General features: G+C 40.0%; 1 protein-coding gene across 1 annotated transcript; it reads left to right on the forward strand.

The window, feature by feature from the left end:
- Nucleotides 1–7,211: 7,211 nt before the first annotated feature.
- On the forward strand, nucleotides 7,212–13,318 carry LOC308084543 (trypsin-3-like; the record flags this gene model as incomplete). The annotated part of the gene is made up of 5 exons (XM_080427210.1): nucleotides 7,212–7,272; nucleotides 7,944–8,091; nucleotides 8,946–9,087; nucleotides 9,920–10,177; nucleotides 13,166–13,318. 5 exons carry the CDS (start codon nucleotides 7,212–7,214, stop codon nucleotides 13,316–13,318), a joined length of 762 nt encoding a protein of 253 aa, XP_080283336.1.
- Nucleotides 13,319–17,053: the final 3,735 nt, after the last annotated feature.

Here is a 17,053-nt window from a genome sequence, read left to right on the forward strand (position 1 = left end):
TCTTTTAAAGCAAACATTTTTAACTCAAATCTTTGCTCCTGGGGGTCCCTGGAACAAAATATTTTGAGATGGGGAGATTTAAAAGACATTTGTAGAATCGGCCTCAGGTCTTAATTCAAAAGTAAAATTACATTTGATTCAATGCATTACTGTATTGAAATCTAGACATTTTCCCCAAAAATTCAATAAGACGCATTGTGAGCTTGAAGATCATCTATTTTCACTATATTTTGAAATAGGGCTTATATTAAAGGAGTAGTTAACCAAAAAAATTATAATCTTTCAATTACACACGCCTTGAAGCCTTGAATTCATGGAGATTGTTTTGTTCTTGCCACATTCCATAGCCAATAATTGATGACGGGTCATCATCGGTCAGTAGGAGACTCTTTGAGACTCTGCCAGTCATCAAACTATTGGCCTTAGGAATGTGAAAAACTAAACAATCTCCATGAATTCAAGGCTTCATGGGGTGTGTAGTTGATAGAAAATAAGTAATTTCTTGGTTGAACTACTCCTTTTAAGGGATTAATTCATAAGACACTTTGTCCCTTCATAGAAATGTAGTCGAGCCAAAAGTGCAAAGTTTGTCTTTGAAATGTAGTGAAAAAATTCAAATACTCAAGTAAAGATACAGTAACGAAACTGTATTTTGTTACTGTCCACCACTGCCCATACTGTACATCCCTATATAACCAGGACAGGGGCCGTGATGGCCTTGGCCGCCACGTTCCCCATCGTCACTTTGACTGCATGGCCCTCAAAACCAGTGATGGAAAAAGTACTCAAATGTTTGACTTAAGTAAAAGTGTCAATACTGCAATGTAGATGTACTCTGTTACAAGTAAAAGTCCGGGATTCAAAATTTACTTGAGTAAAAGTACAAAAGTATTGGTATCAAAATGTACTTAAAGTACCAAAAGTAAAAGTACTAAAATGTTTGAAAATAGCTACAAGCTAATATCTACAAGCTCAAGCTGTGAGCTTGTAGATCGGCTATTTTCAAATAGCCTAGGTATAAAATAGGGCTAAAGTGGTTGTTTTATAATATAAAAATGTATATCCGCAAATCAAATAGTAACTAAAGTTTTCAAATAACTTTAGTAGAGTAAAAGTACAATATTACTGTATTTAAGTACAATACAAAATTGTACTTAAATACAGTACTTGAGTAGATGTACTTAGTTACTTTACACCACTGTGTGTGTGTGTGTGTGTGTGTGTGTGTGTGTGTGTGTGTGTGTGTGTGTGTGTGTTACATTCGGCTTAAAACATTTAAATCTCTGCACCAATGAAAAGGTGTGCAGCCGTCAATGTGTCCTCCGAGAATGAAATAAAGCTTCAATACAACGTCTAATGTAGTGTCCTTAACTCTGTGATCTGTGAGTTCAGTCCTTCATATTGGATCACATTCTGGCATTGAGCAGCTGAACTTTGATGAGAACAATCACATCAACGCACCAATCTTCTCCTAACATTACAGTACACAACAACAGCATGTCTGGAGAATATCGTTAACCTCTTATTTCCATATTGTTCCCGAAAGAGACGATTTGTTCTCTCATTGAGTGTTACCAATTATACTAATGAAGGCTCTGTTCCATTCTGGTCAAACAGAGTCAGGGTGCGTGTTGGCTCACTGGAAACACTCTGCTACACCAGCAGGTCTCAGATTGTGGTTGCAAATGGCCCCTTATGGGTGTGTGACTCTGAGGGTGTAGAAATGGAACCAAATGGATCTGTAAGGGTCCATTTGGTTCCAATTCTACACTCTCAGAGTTATGGGGGTCCTTGAAAATAAAATGTTTGAGAACCACTGTGCTACACTAAATGGAACAGAGCCTTCATGAGCATCATTGGTAACACCTGTGAAGGAAGTAAGGAAGAGGCCCAATTTCTGTCTGCTGTGGATAGAGCCTATTGGCTTCAATTATAGAAACGGAAACAGATTTCCTATGTAGAATGAAGAAGCAGTTGAAGCAGTTTTTTAATCAGTTTTCGACTATGCTGATGTGATTTATAGACTGTAAATACGTTTTATTAGTCAGAAATGTAAACAGTATGTGGTACAGTCAGACATTACGGCTAAAAAGATAACACAACACAAGTCCTGGAGACTTGTTTCCATTCTGGACCTATGTATTCAATTAGCATAAACAAATTACACAATAATAGACGTCATCACCGCATACAAAACACTATATGTACAAAGGAGAAAAAGGAAAAACGGTTTTCGATATTATTTACATTAACCTCCCCTTGTGGTCTCCTGATACATGTTTTATATGCGTCTATGATTGATCCAGTATGTTTTCAGCTGGAGTGATGCTGATAGCCGCCCCACACTGTTATGTCTGATCTGAAAGGAAAAGTTGTCAAAAAATGCTGGGGTGTCGTGGATGCCTTGAGGCTGAGAACCACTGATCTAGTCCTTAGATTGTATCATTAGTGAAAGTTATACTATTCACCAGTGGCTGGTGAGTCACCTGCACTGCCTCCTGTAAGATAAGGTTGGTTCTTCTCTTGAAGAGAGGTATATTAAACAGTGATATTTACTCATCTATAAGGCCCTCATTGAGAAGCTACCTCTTTACATTTCAGTGATGATGAATCAAACTGTTGGGTCTTCTTACCTGTTTATAGTGACTGCCTGATTCTTAAGGTGATGTCTGCTCTCTGAGCTCTTCTGGCAGTCTGCCTTTTCTTTTTGTATGCTCCTTTTCATGGAACAACCTCCAGCTTAGATCTTGAAAATCAATGTTCTTCATTTCACAGTTTTAAGTGCATGATCACTAACCAATGTGTGTCAACATGTTTTGAAATCATTTTGTTGTCTCCGCCAGGTGTGGCAGTGATTATATTTTACACTCCGTGCGTGCGTGCGTGTGTGTGTGTGAGTTTGTCTGTCTGTCCGTCTTTATACAGCTAATCTCCGGCACCGTTAGCCCGATCGACGTGAAACTGTGCATGTACACTCCCTGGATGTCAGGGCAGAACCTCTGCCCCAAATCTTCAGATTGACCTGTTATAGCGCCACCAGGAGGCCAATTTTTGCAAAACTCAACACGTTCCCACTAGGCCAAAAACAAATCAGCCTCATGGTGGCGCCATAACAGGCCGATTTGCGTTTTTACTGGACCGATAGACGTGAAACTTTGCACTCACACTTCCTAGAGGCCAAGGAAAAACCTCTGCCCTGCATTTTTCACATCTGCCTGTTATAGCGCCACCAGGCCAATTTTTGCTAAACAATCTTTTTATATTACTAATACTCCTACAGATTTTGTTCAAGCATCACGCAAATCGGTAGGCTACACATTATCTCTATAATAGTCATGTGATCAACATGGATCTGTGCGATTTTTTATATTCCTTCCTGCTTGGCTAAGATTGGCATCTAAAGTTTGCAGGAGTGCCTCGTTTTGAACAAAATGCCTCAAATCATGAACGCAGCGTCCGATTGCCGTGATTGCACGCAAATACCCATTAGGCCGAGGAAGAAATTCCTCCCATTACATCTACAGATTTTGTCCAAACATCACGCCAATCTGTACACATTATCTCTATGGTCATGTGATCAAGACAGAACTGTCTGATTTGTCATATTCCACCAACATTGCTGGTCCACAATAACCTACCTGACCTGGCGGAGACCTGTGCTCTGAGGAGCACTTTCTCTAGTTTTGTTTTGCCTTTGTTTTATGCTCATTTTAGCTCCCTCTGTTATCTATTGTGATGCACATGTGTGTCTTGTGTGTGGATTTTTTAGCTTTGCTATGTTACTATTATGATGCTTATTTGATTATTCCTGGACATGGCTGGAAACGAGGGCAACCTCAAAGACTTATAAATAAATGAATGAATGAATGACAGGTTTGTTGAGTTTCACCTCCCAGAGGACAGACTTGTCTCCAGTTGAAGTGAAATAGGTCATGGCTGTACTAGGTCAGTCTCCTCACTTTTCAATATGGATTCAAGAGGGCTTATTGCTGTCGGGTGGAAACCTTGTATGTCCAAAATCATTCTTTTGATAACATTTAAAAATAGTGAAAATAGACGATCTGCAAGCTCACAACACGTATCGCCGGCACTACTTTTGTGCGACACTCTTGTATGAAGTAGGGCATGAATTTACCCCAAAAAAAACAACAAAGTAGAGATTTTGAGATACAAGGTTTCTGCCCGACAGCAAGGCGTGTGTGTGTGTGTGTGTGTGTGTGTGTGTGTGTGTGTGTGTGTGTGTGTGTGTGTGTGTGTGTGTGTGTGTGTGTGTGTGTGTGTGTGTGTGTGTGTGTGTGTGTGTGTGTGTGTGTGTGTGTGTGCGTGCGTGCGTGCGTGCGTGCGTGCGTGCGTGCGTGCGTGCGTGCGTGCGTGCGTGCGTGCGTGCGTGCGTGCGTGCGTGTGTGAGAGAGAGTGAAATAGAGAAAGATGGGGGCGAGAGAGATAGAGAGTTGCCACATTATCTGGCAAACAAACAGTACAATAAGTGTGTGTGTGCAGGTATGCCACCAGTATAAAAGAGATGCAGTCTCATGTGTGTGTCTGTGTGTGTGTGTGTGTGTGTGAGAGAGAGAGAGGAACTTGAGTGAGTGTGAGTGTATCTGTGTGGGATTTAAAGAGCTATAGCAGTGTTTTCTTTTTTCGTCAGTTGACCCTTGAGGTAAGACAGTTATAATGAAGCTATTCTTTAGAAGAAGAGATTAGGTGTAGAATTAAAAAGGAGGGGGCCCTGAATAGACCCCGGTCAATTAAGTAAAATCAGTGGTGGAAAGTAACTAAGTACATTTACTCAAGTACTGTACTTAAGTACAATTTTGAGGTATTTTTACTTTAATGGAGTACTTCCAATGTTCAATAATTTTACTTGTACTCCACTACACGTCAAAGGCAAATATTGTACTTTTACTCGACTATAATTATTTGAAAACTTTACTAGTTACTTTGTAGATTTCAATTATTATTACAAAACCACTTCAGCCCTATACCCTGTATATACTTTGGCAACGCTCACAACGCAACGTTGATCTGCTATTTTCAAAGGATTTATACATTTGAAAACCTGTGAAATGGGACCTTCTGCATAATGAGTACTTTGACTTTTGGTACTTTAAGTACATTCTGATGCTGATGATACAAAATGCTTTTGTACTTTTACTCAAGTAAATTTGGAATACCGAACTTGTACTTGTAACGGACTATTTCTACAATAGGGTATTGATACTTTTACTTAGGTAAACAATTGTGAGTACTTTGTCCATCACTGAGTATAATAGGGTTTATGGGGTCAATCGATATCAGTACCTATCAATATTGAATTGAATTTGATTGGATATTACTGCGGTGGGCCTGAGGGTAACGGATTATTAAAGGGATATTTCACTTTAAAAAAACATTTGGGTCATTGTATCGTCTACTCAGGCTTTTGTGAGCCCGGACAGTTTTTAAGTTGCTTGATTCAGCATTTAGACATTTGATATTCATTTGATCAGACACGCCCCCTTCCTATACAAACCCATTATAACTTCTAACTCCATTTTTAACATGTTAGATTCATCAAAATCACCCGTCCTTGGTTCTGGTTATTGTATTCATTTATTTTTTCATTTTCCAAAAAATGAAAAAAGTAAAAAAGTAAGAAAACACGGTCTCCTTAAGGACAATATCAGTCACCAGAACCAAGACGGGTGTTTCTGATGAATCTAACATGGTTAAAATGGAGTTTGAAGTTACAATGGGTATGTATAGGAAGGGGGCGTGTCTGATACAATGAATATCAAATATCTAAATAGTGAATCAAGCAACTTAAAAACTTTCCGGGGTGCTCCCAAAAGCCTGAGTAGACGATAAAATTACCCAGAATGCAGAATGCAGAGCTGTGATTGGTTATAGGGGTCATGCAAATATATATGGTTTTCTGTAAACTGTCCAATTTGGACTCACTGACAATCCATTGATCCGTCAAACAGCTGTTCAGAGTAGTGACACCAAATCCCATACTCATGCACTGATGAAGACCAGCTGGGTCGAAACATGTTGGCATTTGTAATTGGTATAGCCATGTCACCATATGAAGACTTTTTGACACATTCCTCCTCCTGTTACTTTTTGAGGGCCTGGGACATTATGATGTCACATAATGTCTGGGAACATGAAGTGCGAGGTCTAGACTGGAGCCACGTCGTTCCATGTCACCCATTTCAGATGCTGTCAATGCACTGAATGGTAAACTGGCAGAAAGAGACTCGCTCACTGCACAAAAAATAAGGAAAACTCCTTAGACAGACTTAAGAAAATATATTTTCTTTATTTTATATAATGCTCCTCTTGTGCTCAGTGCTCATAGTGATTTAAAAAAAGCAAACGTTTCAGTCCTCCTAGGACCTTCGTCAGTGCTATCGAAAAGTGCTATCGAAGGTCCTAGGTAGGAGGACTGAAACGTTTGCTTTTTCTTTAGACCACCGCACCTGCAGTCAACCTTGACCAAAGGACAAAGAAGGGCGCAACAGTTTTCCCCTGTTCTTTAATGCACTGAATGGGACATTATCACGTTTAATCAGACTATTGACTGGTCTAAGTAGGTGACCTACCCACGTTTAATCAGACTATTGATTTGTGAGATACTGAACTGTACCGACGGGGCTCAGTAGGTGTTTTGCATAAAGTATGGTTTTGGACCGCGACGGAGGCGCCAAAACGTCTCAAGCGAACTTGAGCCACGAGAGGCACCACCGAGCGAGCTAAAGCGAGCGAGTTGCCGTGCCGAACGTTGCGTCAGCACCCTCCGAGTTACGTACCGATAGGCACAGAATTGTAAATCATGTTTTGGGGTGAGCGTTTGCCCCAACTTTCATCAACCCACATAATAACGACAAAACACCTACTGAGCCCCGTGGGTGGGTCAGTATCGCACCGACTTAGACCAATCAATAGTCTGATTAAATGTGATTATTGTCCCATTCAGTGCATTGACAGCATCCGAAGCCGGTGTCCATGTAGATCTTGATATTTCACCCACTCTTACACAATGTAAAACTATAATGTAACAATACAATTGAAGTTGCTGAGTTTAGCCTATTATATTGATTGAATGCTAAATGGAAAGCATTTCTCCAAAGAGATCCACGTCTATATGTCCTTATTTTGTACGAATAGAAAGAGGTTATTTCAAGTTGGTGATGATCTCTTGCGTTTCTCTTTGGAAGCACTCGTCCATGGCTTCTATGGCTCAAACCTGGCATCTCTCACTACTCCTGGTTCTTCTCAATATCACAGGTAGAATACATACACTTTACTGTACACTTAGAATGATGTCCCCATGACAGCACATGCAACATGCAGTGGTGGAAAGTAACTAAGTACATTTACTCAAGTACCGTACTTAAGAAAAGCTTTGAGGTATTTGTACTTTACTTGAGTATTTCCAATTTCCAATACTTTTACTTCTACTCCACCACATCTCAGAGGCAAATATTGTACTTTTACTCCACTAATTATTTGAAAACTTTAGCTACTTGTTACTTTGCAGATATAAATTATTACATTAGAAAACATACATTAACCACTTTAGCCCTATTTTATACCTTGGCTATTTGAAAATAGCCGATCTACAAGCTCACAACGCGTCGCATCGCGACAAGTTGTGAGCTTGTAGAGCTGCTATTTTCAAACATTTTAGCACTTTTACTTTTGGTACTTTAAATACATTTTGATACCAATACTTTTGTACTTTTACTCAAGTAAATGAATTCCGAACTTTTACTTGCAACAGAGTACTTCTACATTGCAGTATTGATACTTTTAAACATTTGTAAAACATTTGAGTACTTTTTCCACCACTGGCAATATGCAAGGACTATCTAGCTCTTTGATTTAAATGTGTTTTTTTTTTTGTTATTGTATTTTTTTAGCCCATCTTTGCCTGCATGCCCTCCTCCCCCCACCAGGTGTGTCTGGTAAGATCATCAGGGGTCTTGAGGTCACGCCATACTCCATCCCATACCAAGCCTCCCTCCAGTACAGTGGGTATCACTTCTGTGGAGCCACCCTCATCCACCCGCAGTGGGTGGTGTCTGCCGCCCACTGCTGGAGACCGTGAGTTACTGCACATTGTAGATGTCGTCTCTGTAGGGTGGAAACGTTACCTCATTATGTCCAGAACTCTTACTTTTCAGCATCCAAATTCAAAAATTGCAAATCGACAAGTTTAAAACGTGTCGCTTTGCGCCGCGTTTCAAGCTTGTAGATCTGCAATTTTTTATGCTTCTGTGTGATGCTGTAGTATGATCAGGTAGGGCGTTCATTTACGAAAAAAACGCAAAAGGTTAAAATATGGAGATCTCACAAACCTTTGTTTGCACAAAGCAGCTTTTTCACATTTTAACTGTTTTAATTTTATAATTGAAGTCAATGGGGATCCAATCGGGCTGAAACCTTGGCCCAATTTGGAGTCATAATATGTCATAGATATGTCATATGACATAATGTCATGTGACAAGGAATTTTGAACGAAATATAGTAGCCAACAGCGTTGTCTCAGTCAGTCAGAAACCAGCTATCTCCATTTTATATATATTTGTTTATAAATCAGTGCTATTGAACACAATTTACGTCTGTGTGTGGATTTTACAAATATTGAACCAATGAAAAGTATTGAAAAGCGCTTCTGACTAAACCTCCTTGAAAAAAACACACACATCTCAACATTAATGGTCAAAAACCTCCTAACTCCACTTGAGCTGTATTTGGGTAAAGTGATGATAATATAAGGACACGTTCAAGTATCTGACATTGTATAAAGTCACCACACCTACTTTGATGAGGCAGTATTGTGTTGTTCTAAAAACATGTTTTTTTTTTATTTCCTGAAAAGTTCATATTTTGGACATAGCTGGTTTCTGCCCGACAGCAGAGGTATGTTACTAGAACTCTGTCCTGTGCTCTCGTAGGAGATACCTGATCAAAGTGGTCCTCGGGGAACACGACTTGTCTGTACGCTACGGTACGGAGCAGCAGTTCCGTGTCTCCAGACTCATTCTCCATCCCTGGTACAACTACAGGACATTAGACAGTGACATCATGCTCCTCAAGGTATAGAACAGTTTTAGCTCAAGACCGAAAAAAGTTTGCCCGGAGGCCCAAACTAGTGAAAATAGCCGATCTGCAAGCGCAGCTATTTTTTTTGCAATGATGCGACGTGTTGTGCTCTACTTTTTTCCCTCAAATTTGGGATTTATCTATTTTTATGGAATTATTTTGCAAAATGTTTTTTTTTACTATTTTTAAAAATAATACAAAAAAAAAGAAAAAGAAAAGGGGTATTTACTCATGACCAATACAAATTGATCATTTATCAATATCCAATGTCACTTGTTTTTATCGAGAGTTCTCTCTCCTGATTGGATAAAACTGGTATCCTGACCTGAAAATGAAATTTCTGTTTACTAAAGAGGAGGAGAGACAGGGAGCAAACACTCTATAGCAATGATTGCTACCAGAATGTATTTAACACGTATACAAATAATTCACTTACAGTACATCACGTTCACAGTAGGCTACGTAAAATAATTTCTAAATTATTTTGAAAATAGCCGATTTACAAGCTCACAACCCCTTGCTATGCAACACGTTGTGAGCCAGTAGATCGGCTATTTTTTAAAAGAATCTCTAAAATGCTCTCATATTTTTTATGAAAAAATAAAAAATAAAAAAACATATATATATATATATAGAGAGAGAGAGAGAGAGAGAGAGAGAGAGAGAGAGAGAGAGAGAGAGAGAGAGAGAGAGAGAGAGAGAGAGAGAGAGAGATATTTATATATTATTTTAATAATGACATGCCCAAAATGTGTACACCAGGGTTAAAGTGGTTAAAGGCTTTATATGAAGTGACTGACTGACTGAATGTCCTCTCTCCTTTCAGCTGAACCGGCCAGCGACACTCAATGCCATGGTGCAGGTGGCCCCCCTGCCTGGCCCCAGCGCCCCCTCCCTGACCCGGTTCACCGGGTGCACCGTGAGTGGCTGGGGCGTGACCAGCCCCGGAGGCGGCCAACTGTCCCCCGTGCTGATGGCGGCGGACGTGGACTACATTCCCGACTGCCAGTACTACTACTACGTCAGGTTCACGCACAACATGATGTGTGCCGGCTCACACTTTGGAGGCAGAGACGCCTGTCAGGTATGGGGCAAGAACTGGCTCTTATAGGCTCTATGCACAGCAGCCATATTATCACTTCCTTCACAGGTGTTACCAATGATACTAATGAAGGCTCTGTTCCATTTAGCGTAGCACAGTGGTTCTCAGATTTTTCAATTTCCACGACCCCCATAACTCCGAGAGTGTACAAATGGAACCAATTTGGTTCCATTTGTTTCCAGTGAGCCAACATGCACACTATCAGCGCCCTGACTCTGTTTGACAAGAATGGAACAGAGCCTTCATTAGTATCATTGGTTACACCTGTGAATGTCTTCACAATATGGCTGCTGTGAATAGAGCTTATTGAAATGCCAGTCCATAGATATATAAAGGCTAGATGGCTCAAGGGGGCGTCGCGAGCGTAGCTCAACCGCGGCCATCTTGCGACGGTCATTCATAACATTATGTCTATGGTGCATATACTTTGAAATAACCATAGCGTGCTCAATTTTCATCCGATTTTCAAACGGTTTGGTGTGTTGTAAACACCAAATATGTAGTTATGATACTGCATAATTATAATTATAATCATGTTTTTTTTTATAAAATTAAGTATGAAGTATCATAACTACATCTTTGGTGTTTACAACACACCAAACCGTTTGAAAATCGGATGAAAATTGAGCACGCTATGGTTATTTCAAAGTACATGCACCATAGACATAATGTTATGAATGACCGTCGCAAGATGGCCGCCATGTGGCAACGTCGTACTCCATTGGCCAGCAGCGCGGGTGAGTCATCTAGCCTTTATATATAACTATGGGCCAGTCCACACCAATGCAACTCCTTGCAACATGCAACTCCTTGCAACCATTATCCCCAATGGCAGTTGCAAGGAGTTGCATTGCTGTGGACCAGTGTTGATTTTGACAGCTAATTTTTATTTAGTTTTAGTCAGTCTTTTGAATAAAATTCTATTTCGTTTTAGTCATATTTTAGTCATCTGAAAGGTTTTAGTTTTTGTCTAGTTTTAGTCGACTAAATAGAATAAGATTATAGTCGGCTAAATCTACTGTTGATTTAGTCGACTAAAATGTATCAGCTGATTTTACGCTGAAATAGCCGATCTACAAGCTCACAACGCGTTGCAGCGCAATGCGTTGTGAGCTCATAGATTTGCTCCAAACATAAAATGACTTGTCTTTTAGTTCTACTGGATCTATTTTCCACTAGTCCCTCCCTAACCTTGGCTTTTAGTCTAGTTTTTTTTTTGCTGACAAAATTGTCAATATATTTAGTCTTATTTATTTTTTTTCGAAAAAAGGTAGTCGACGAACAGTTTTCGTCATAGTTTCAGTCGACCAAATGTTGTGGACTGTTCTTAAAACTGTTTTGTTGCAAGGAAGGAGTTGCGACTAGTTGCATTGGTGCGGTCTGTCCTTATACTCAGCAGCTGTCATGTGGAAAGGCCTTCCTAAAGGTCTCAAGTCCTTGGTCTTAAAGGACACTTTGAAATCCTCACACAAAAGATGGCTGAATGATAGCAGGACCTATTCATCATTATGCCCTGACATCATTCTGACTTGTCACTTTAATATTTGTCCATGCTAATTCACATTATATTAGTGTTCATACTATTGTGTTTTATATAATCTTTTGACTATATCATCATTTGTTGTATGCACGCGTTTTCACTTGTACATGCGATTATATTAGTTAAAATAATCAATCAAAGAGGCCTTTTAAAGGTGTCTTAGAACAGTGGTTCTCAACCTGTGGGCCGGAGCCCACTGGTGGGCCCTGAGGGTATTGCAACTGGGCCCACAAATAATTGGTAAAACACTCAGATTTTAATATGTAAAACATTCATAATGTAAAAAAGAATAAATGTCATGGCATTTTTTCTTGAGACCCTTGACATGTGTTTTCATAGTGATACCAATAAGAACTTAATAATTACTACGTTGGTTCCATTGACCCAAGTCGGAACACAATCAACTGATAATTAAAATAAGCGTGCTCTGAAAGATTTTCACGTGGGCCCTGATCCAGAAAGGGTTGAGAACCAAGCTGTCTTACAAGAGTGGTTTTCGTGCTCGGGTGGAGCGGTGGTAAAGTCCCTGCCCACCACCACGGAGGTTGTGGGTTCAAATCCCACCGTGGTGCATCCGGCTTTGTCGAGCGTTTACACACAAACACAAATTGGCCGGGCGGGGAGGGTGATAATCGGCACTGCGCGTAATCCGGGCCTGGGGCGGCACCTGTCAGCAGGGAGTGTTTGGCGGGAGGAGTAGGACGAAAGGCTCTGTGTCCTCACGGTGGGGGCTCCTCACTGGTAGATGAGTCGGTAGGATACGACAGCAGTGACAACACAGAAATGTGTGTGGGGACGAATTAATTGGCATAATGACTAAACTGGGGAGAAAAATGGGGTAAAAAGGGAGAAGAAAAGTGTTTCTCAAAATGGGATAATAACTGTGAATAATTTTGAAACAATTTACACAAACACAAAAGTATTTAGCCAAATACATATTAATTTGGGGGTCCTTGACAAAAATGTTTGAGAACCACTGTCTTAGAAGGGTGGGTTGAGAGGGATGCTGAAGTTGAAGTGAAATGAGAGGAGCTAAACTTCACATGTATGATGCTACACTCTCAAATAGGTTATAGCATTTCTTCAACTTTGACCCTTTGAGCCTACAAACCAAATAAAAAAACAAAGGTGAAACACCTTACGATTAAAGGGATACTTCACTTTCGGGCCGGGGACACATTTAAAAAAAATATTAAAAATAAATGAAAAAAGTTATGGAAAATTCATGGCCCCCTCACACATTAGTAGGACACTCTAATGCGTGAGGGGGCCATGAATTTTCCATAACTTTTTTCATTTATTTTTAATATTTTTTTTAAATGTGTCCCCGGCCCTAAAGTGAAGTATCCCTTTAACACTGATGTTTATGTGTGCATTTTAGTATTTGAGCTGCTCAATGACGACGGTTCTTTTTCCCTTTGTGTCTTCAGGGGGATTCAGGTGGGCCTCTCGTCTGTAACGGTAACGTTGAGGGTATCGTGTCCTGGGGTCTAACCTGTGCCCACCCTTACTTCCCTGGTGTCTACACCAAGGTCAGAAACTACCTCATGTGGATCAAGTGGTGTGTTCAGAATGACAGCTAGTGGGACGTTCTGCAACCAGCAGCGACCTCTGAAATGCACCAAAGAGGACTCCTTATTGTCACAGAGATTACTATAAGTCGCATTAGGATCACTGAATTGCAGTGGTGTAAAGTAACTAAGTACATTTAGTACTGTACTTAAGTACACTTTTGAGGGTTTTTTACTTTACTGGAGTATTTCCCATTTTCAATACTTTTACTTTTACTCCACTACAATAATTTGACAGCTTTAGTTACTTTGCAGATTTTGATTATTATTACAAAACATACATTAACCACTTCAGCCCTATATATATTTCGGCCATTTGAAAATAGCCGATCTACAAGCCCACAATTGTGAGCTTGTAGATCTGCTATTTTCAAAAGATTTGTGTACATTATGAACTTGTGAAATGGGACATTCTGCACAATGAGTACTTGTACTTTTGATAATTGAAGTATATTTTGATGCCAATACTTTTGTACTTTTACGTAAAGTAATTGCCAGACTTTTACTTGTAACAGAGTATTTCTACACTGCAGTATTGATACTTTTACTTAAGTAAAAGATGCGAGTACTTTTTCCACCACTGCTGAATTGTAATGAACTGAAGTTATTTTTGTTTAGTTTTTAGGCTTTAACCAATCATGTACCTTCTATGTTATTTTCTGCACTACAGTATACAACAGTGTAAAACCTAAAGACATGCAACGAGGATGATGAATGTTCATAAAAGGGCAAGAAATGTTTAATAATCTGATAAATCACTGATCAGGAATCTATTAAAGGGACACTTATCATGATCATGATTCAACATATCTTTATGTATTTGTTGTAGGGCTAAAGTTCCATTATTGTCCACAAAACTGAGCAGTCTTCTGTGTGTCTGAAATGCTGCTGAAGTAGTGCTGAAAAGTTGACTGCAGCGATGATGTCACTGGAGTCAAACTGTGATTTTAGATTCTAACCTCGGTGGTCGTGACATTATTGTCCTTTAAATTTGAATCAGGTTGACGATAGCGGCCATAGATCACGTGGGCTGGTGCTTGCCCATGAAAATGTATCCTGTGAATATAGGCTCTATGCACAGCAGCCATATTGGAAAGAAGTTGGGCCTCTTCCTTACTTCCTTCACAGGTGTTACCAATGATTCTAATGAAGGCTCTGTTCCATTTAGTGTAGCACAGTGGTTCTCAAACCCTGGTCCACACTCTGTTTGACCAGAATGGAACAAAGCCTTCATTAGTATCATTGGCAACACCTGTTAAGGAAGTAAGAAGCGGCCCAATTTCTTTCCAATATGGCTGCTGTGCATATAGAGCCTATTGTCGGAACACAAAAAAATAAAAATAAATGTCCTCTGGTTCCCATCAACCCCATTCCCCTCATGTTTTCTAGGTTTCTTTTGCTCTGTCACTTCCTACCCTGCGTCACTGTGTGTTCGGTGTCTCTGAATGTGACACGTTGATATTTGATGGCATTTCCTTTGTGCCACTTGATGGGGTAGTGAGGTTTTGTGACAGTGTAATATTTTCCAGTTTTTCAATTCAACAACCATTTAATTTAGACATTCTCACTTTTTATACTGTAGTAAATAATTTAAAAGAAAAAAGGTTTAATCAGCCAAGTGAAGAGAGAAAATGATGTGAAAATAACATCTGAAATGTTTTATCGTCACATTAATGAGTGCCAATCGCGTATATCTACGCGAACCTACTTGATTGCACAGCGTGCCAGTCGCGTAGATATACGCGAAGTGGTCTTTTTTTTTTTTTTTTACTCACAGGTTCACATTTCATTGTAGGCCTCGTTCGACACGACACATTTCATTGTAGCACCACCGGAAACTGAATTATCCGGGATCCGGAAATTCCGGATCCCATCCGCTTCCACTCTAAACCGGAAACTAAATGTCTATTTTCTCGGTTGTTGTTTTTCTCATCGCTGATCGCTGTTTAGATGAAACCGCTGTAGCTTCAAGATGGCGGATCGCAGATCGAAACGGTTTTCGCTGGCCGTTTCACACAGATCCCCTGTCATGTCACACTCCCTGTGTGTTTACAAACAGTTGAACGCGCGATTTTAACGGATTTAGCGATGTCTGTGGCGACGTGGATTTTTTTTTTAAATAAAAAAATCGCTGGCACTGGTGAGTACATTATGATATTAAACTCTGGCATGGAATGTGTTAAATAATTGATCAGAGTGAAAGCTACCTTTCATATTTGAATGTCACATCATGCACTTTGCATGTGTCCGTTCAACATGACACTCATCATGTGAGAGCTGTTTGATATCAAACTCGTGGTGTCTAGCTACTGTCGTTGTGTTCCAACAGAGGGGCCTCACGGTTATTATGATACTGTACATCCATTTATTCAAAATGACATGATTAAAAAGGGGTAAAACATCCAATGAAACAACAGCTCTATGTGCAAATGGACAACCGCTGGAATGAGCTAAAGGCATAGGGGTGGTATACACTTCATGAGTTCACTACACAGTAAAATCCTCAGTGTTAAAGACGGGGTGCGGTGCTTTTCAGTGATCCCCCCCCCCCCCTAAAACATAATCATCAGGTATACTAGGAGGAACATTTTTTTCAAAAAAGTGTGCAGAAAGTGTTAAAATTATGTTTTTATGTGGACACGCTAAGTTCATTAAGTATACCTGGTCCTCACCTTAGCATCTCCTCCACCACCTTAGCACCACCCACCTGTCCTAGTCCCTCCTCCTCCTCATGCCCACACCTGTTGTGTTATGATAATGAGGGGGAGGGTATGTTTTTACTGTGTCACTAAAGCGCTGTTTCTCTATTGGCACGTTTGACCCTCAAGGTTTCAGCCTCCAGGTAGAAACTCAAAATAGTCAGAGAAGACATAAAACACCATAAAAACACCACCGGGGGGCTTAATGAAGTTCTATCAACCTCATAGACACATGAAAAACAGAAAAAGTGCAAAACCATGGCACCACCTCTTTAATCTATTCATGTAACTCAGAGAGCGTACAAATGCAACCAAATGGACCCCTACGGGTCCATTTGGTTGCATTTGTACGCTCTCTGAGTGATATTAGCACTGAGGATATTGCTGAGGTGTATGGCTATAGCCATCAGACTGACAATGTAAGTCATCTATTATCTCACACCTTCATTAAAGCTGCAATCCGTAAATTGTTTGAATGGACAAAACATTTTAATCAACGTTATCGCATGGTCTCCCTGCTCTTCCATTAAAGGGATAGTTCACCGTCAAAACGACTTTTTTTCAATCGATTAGTCACCCCATGGAGACTTGAATTCATGGATATTTTTGTTTTTGTCGCATTCCTAACCCAATAACTTGATGACCGGCAGCGGTTCCGGTAGGAGACACAAAGAGTCTCCTTTGTGTCTCCTACCGGAACAGCTGCCTACCGGTTCGCTGGTCATCAAATTATTGGCTTAGGAATGCAACAAAAACAAAAAAAATATCCATGAATTCAAGTCTCCATGGGGTGACTAATTGATAGAAAAATGGGGTGAACTATCCCTTTAAGACATTTAGACCCTGGTGTCGGGTAGGACACAGAGACAGTGTGAATAGAAAAAATATTTATAAGGTTCTATATTACTGCTTGTGCTTACTTTACTGTATTATGTTTTTTAAATTTGTGTATTTATGTTATTTTAATCTACAGATGAGGGTATGTACTGTATCTGTGTATCATGGCCAAGTTCCAAACGGGAAATAAAGTCATTTGAAGTTGAAGCAG

This window comes from Gymnoscopelus braueri (genome assembly GCF_963280865.1).
Source record: "Gymnoscopelus braueri genome assembly, chromosome: 4".
Classification (NCBI taxonomy): domain Eukaryota; kingdom Metazoa; phylum Chordata; class Actinopteri; order Myctophiformes; family Myctophidae; genus Gymnoscopelus; species Gymnoscopelus braueri.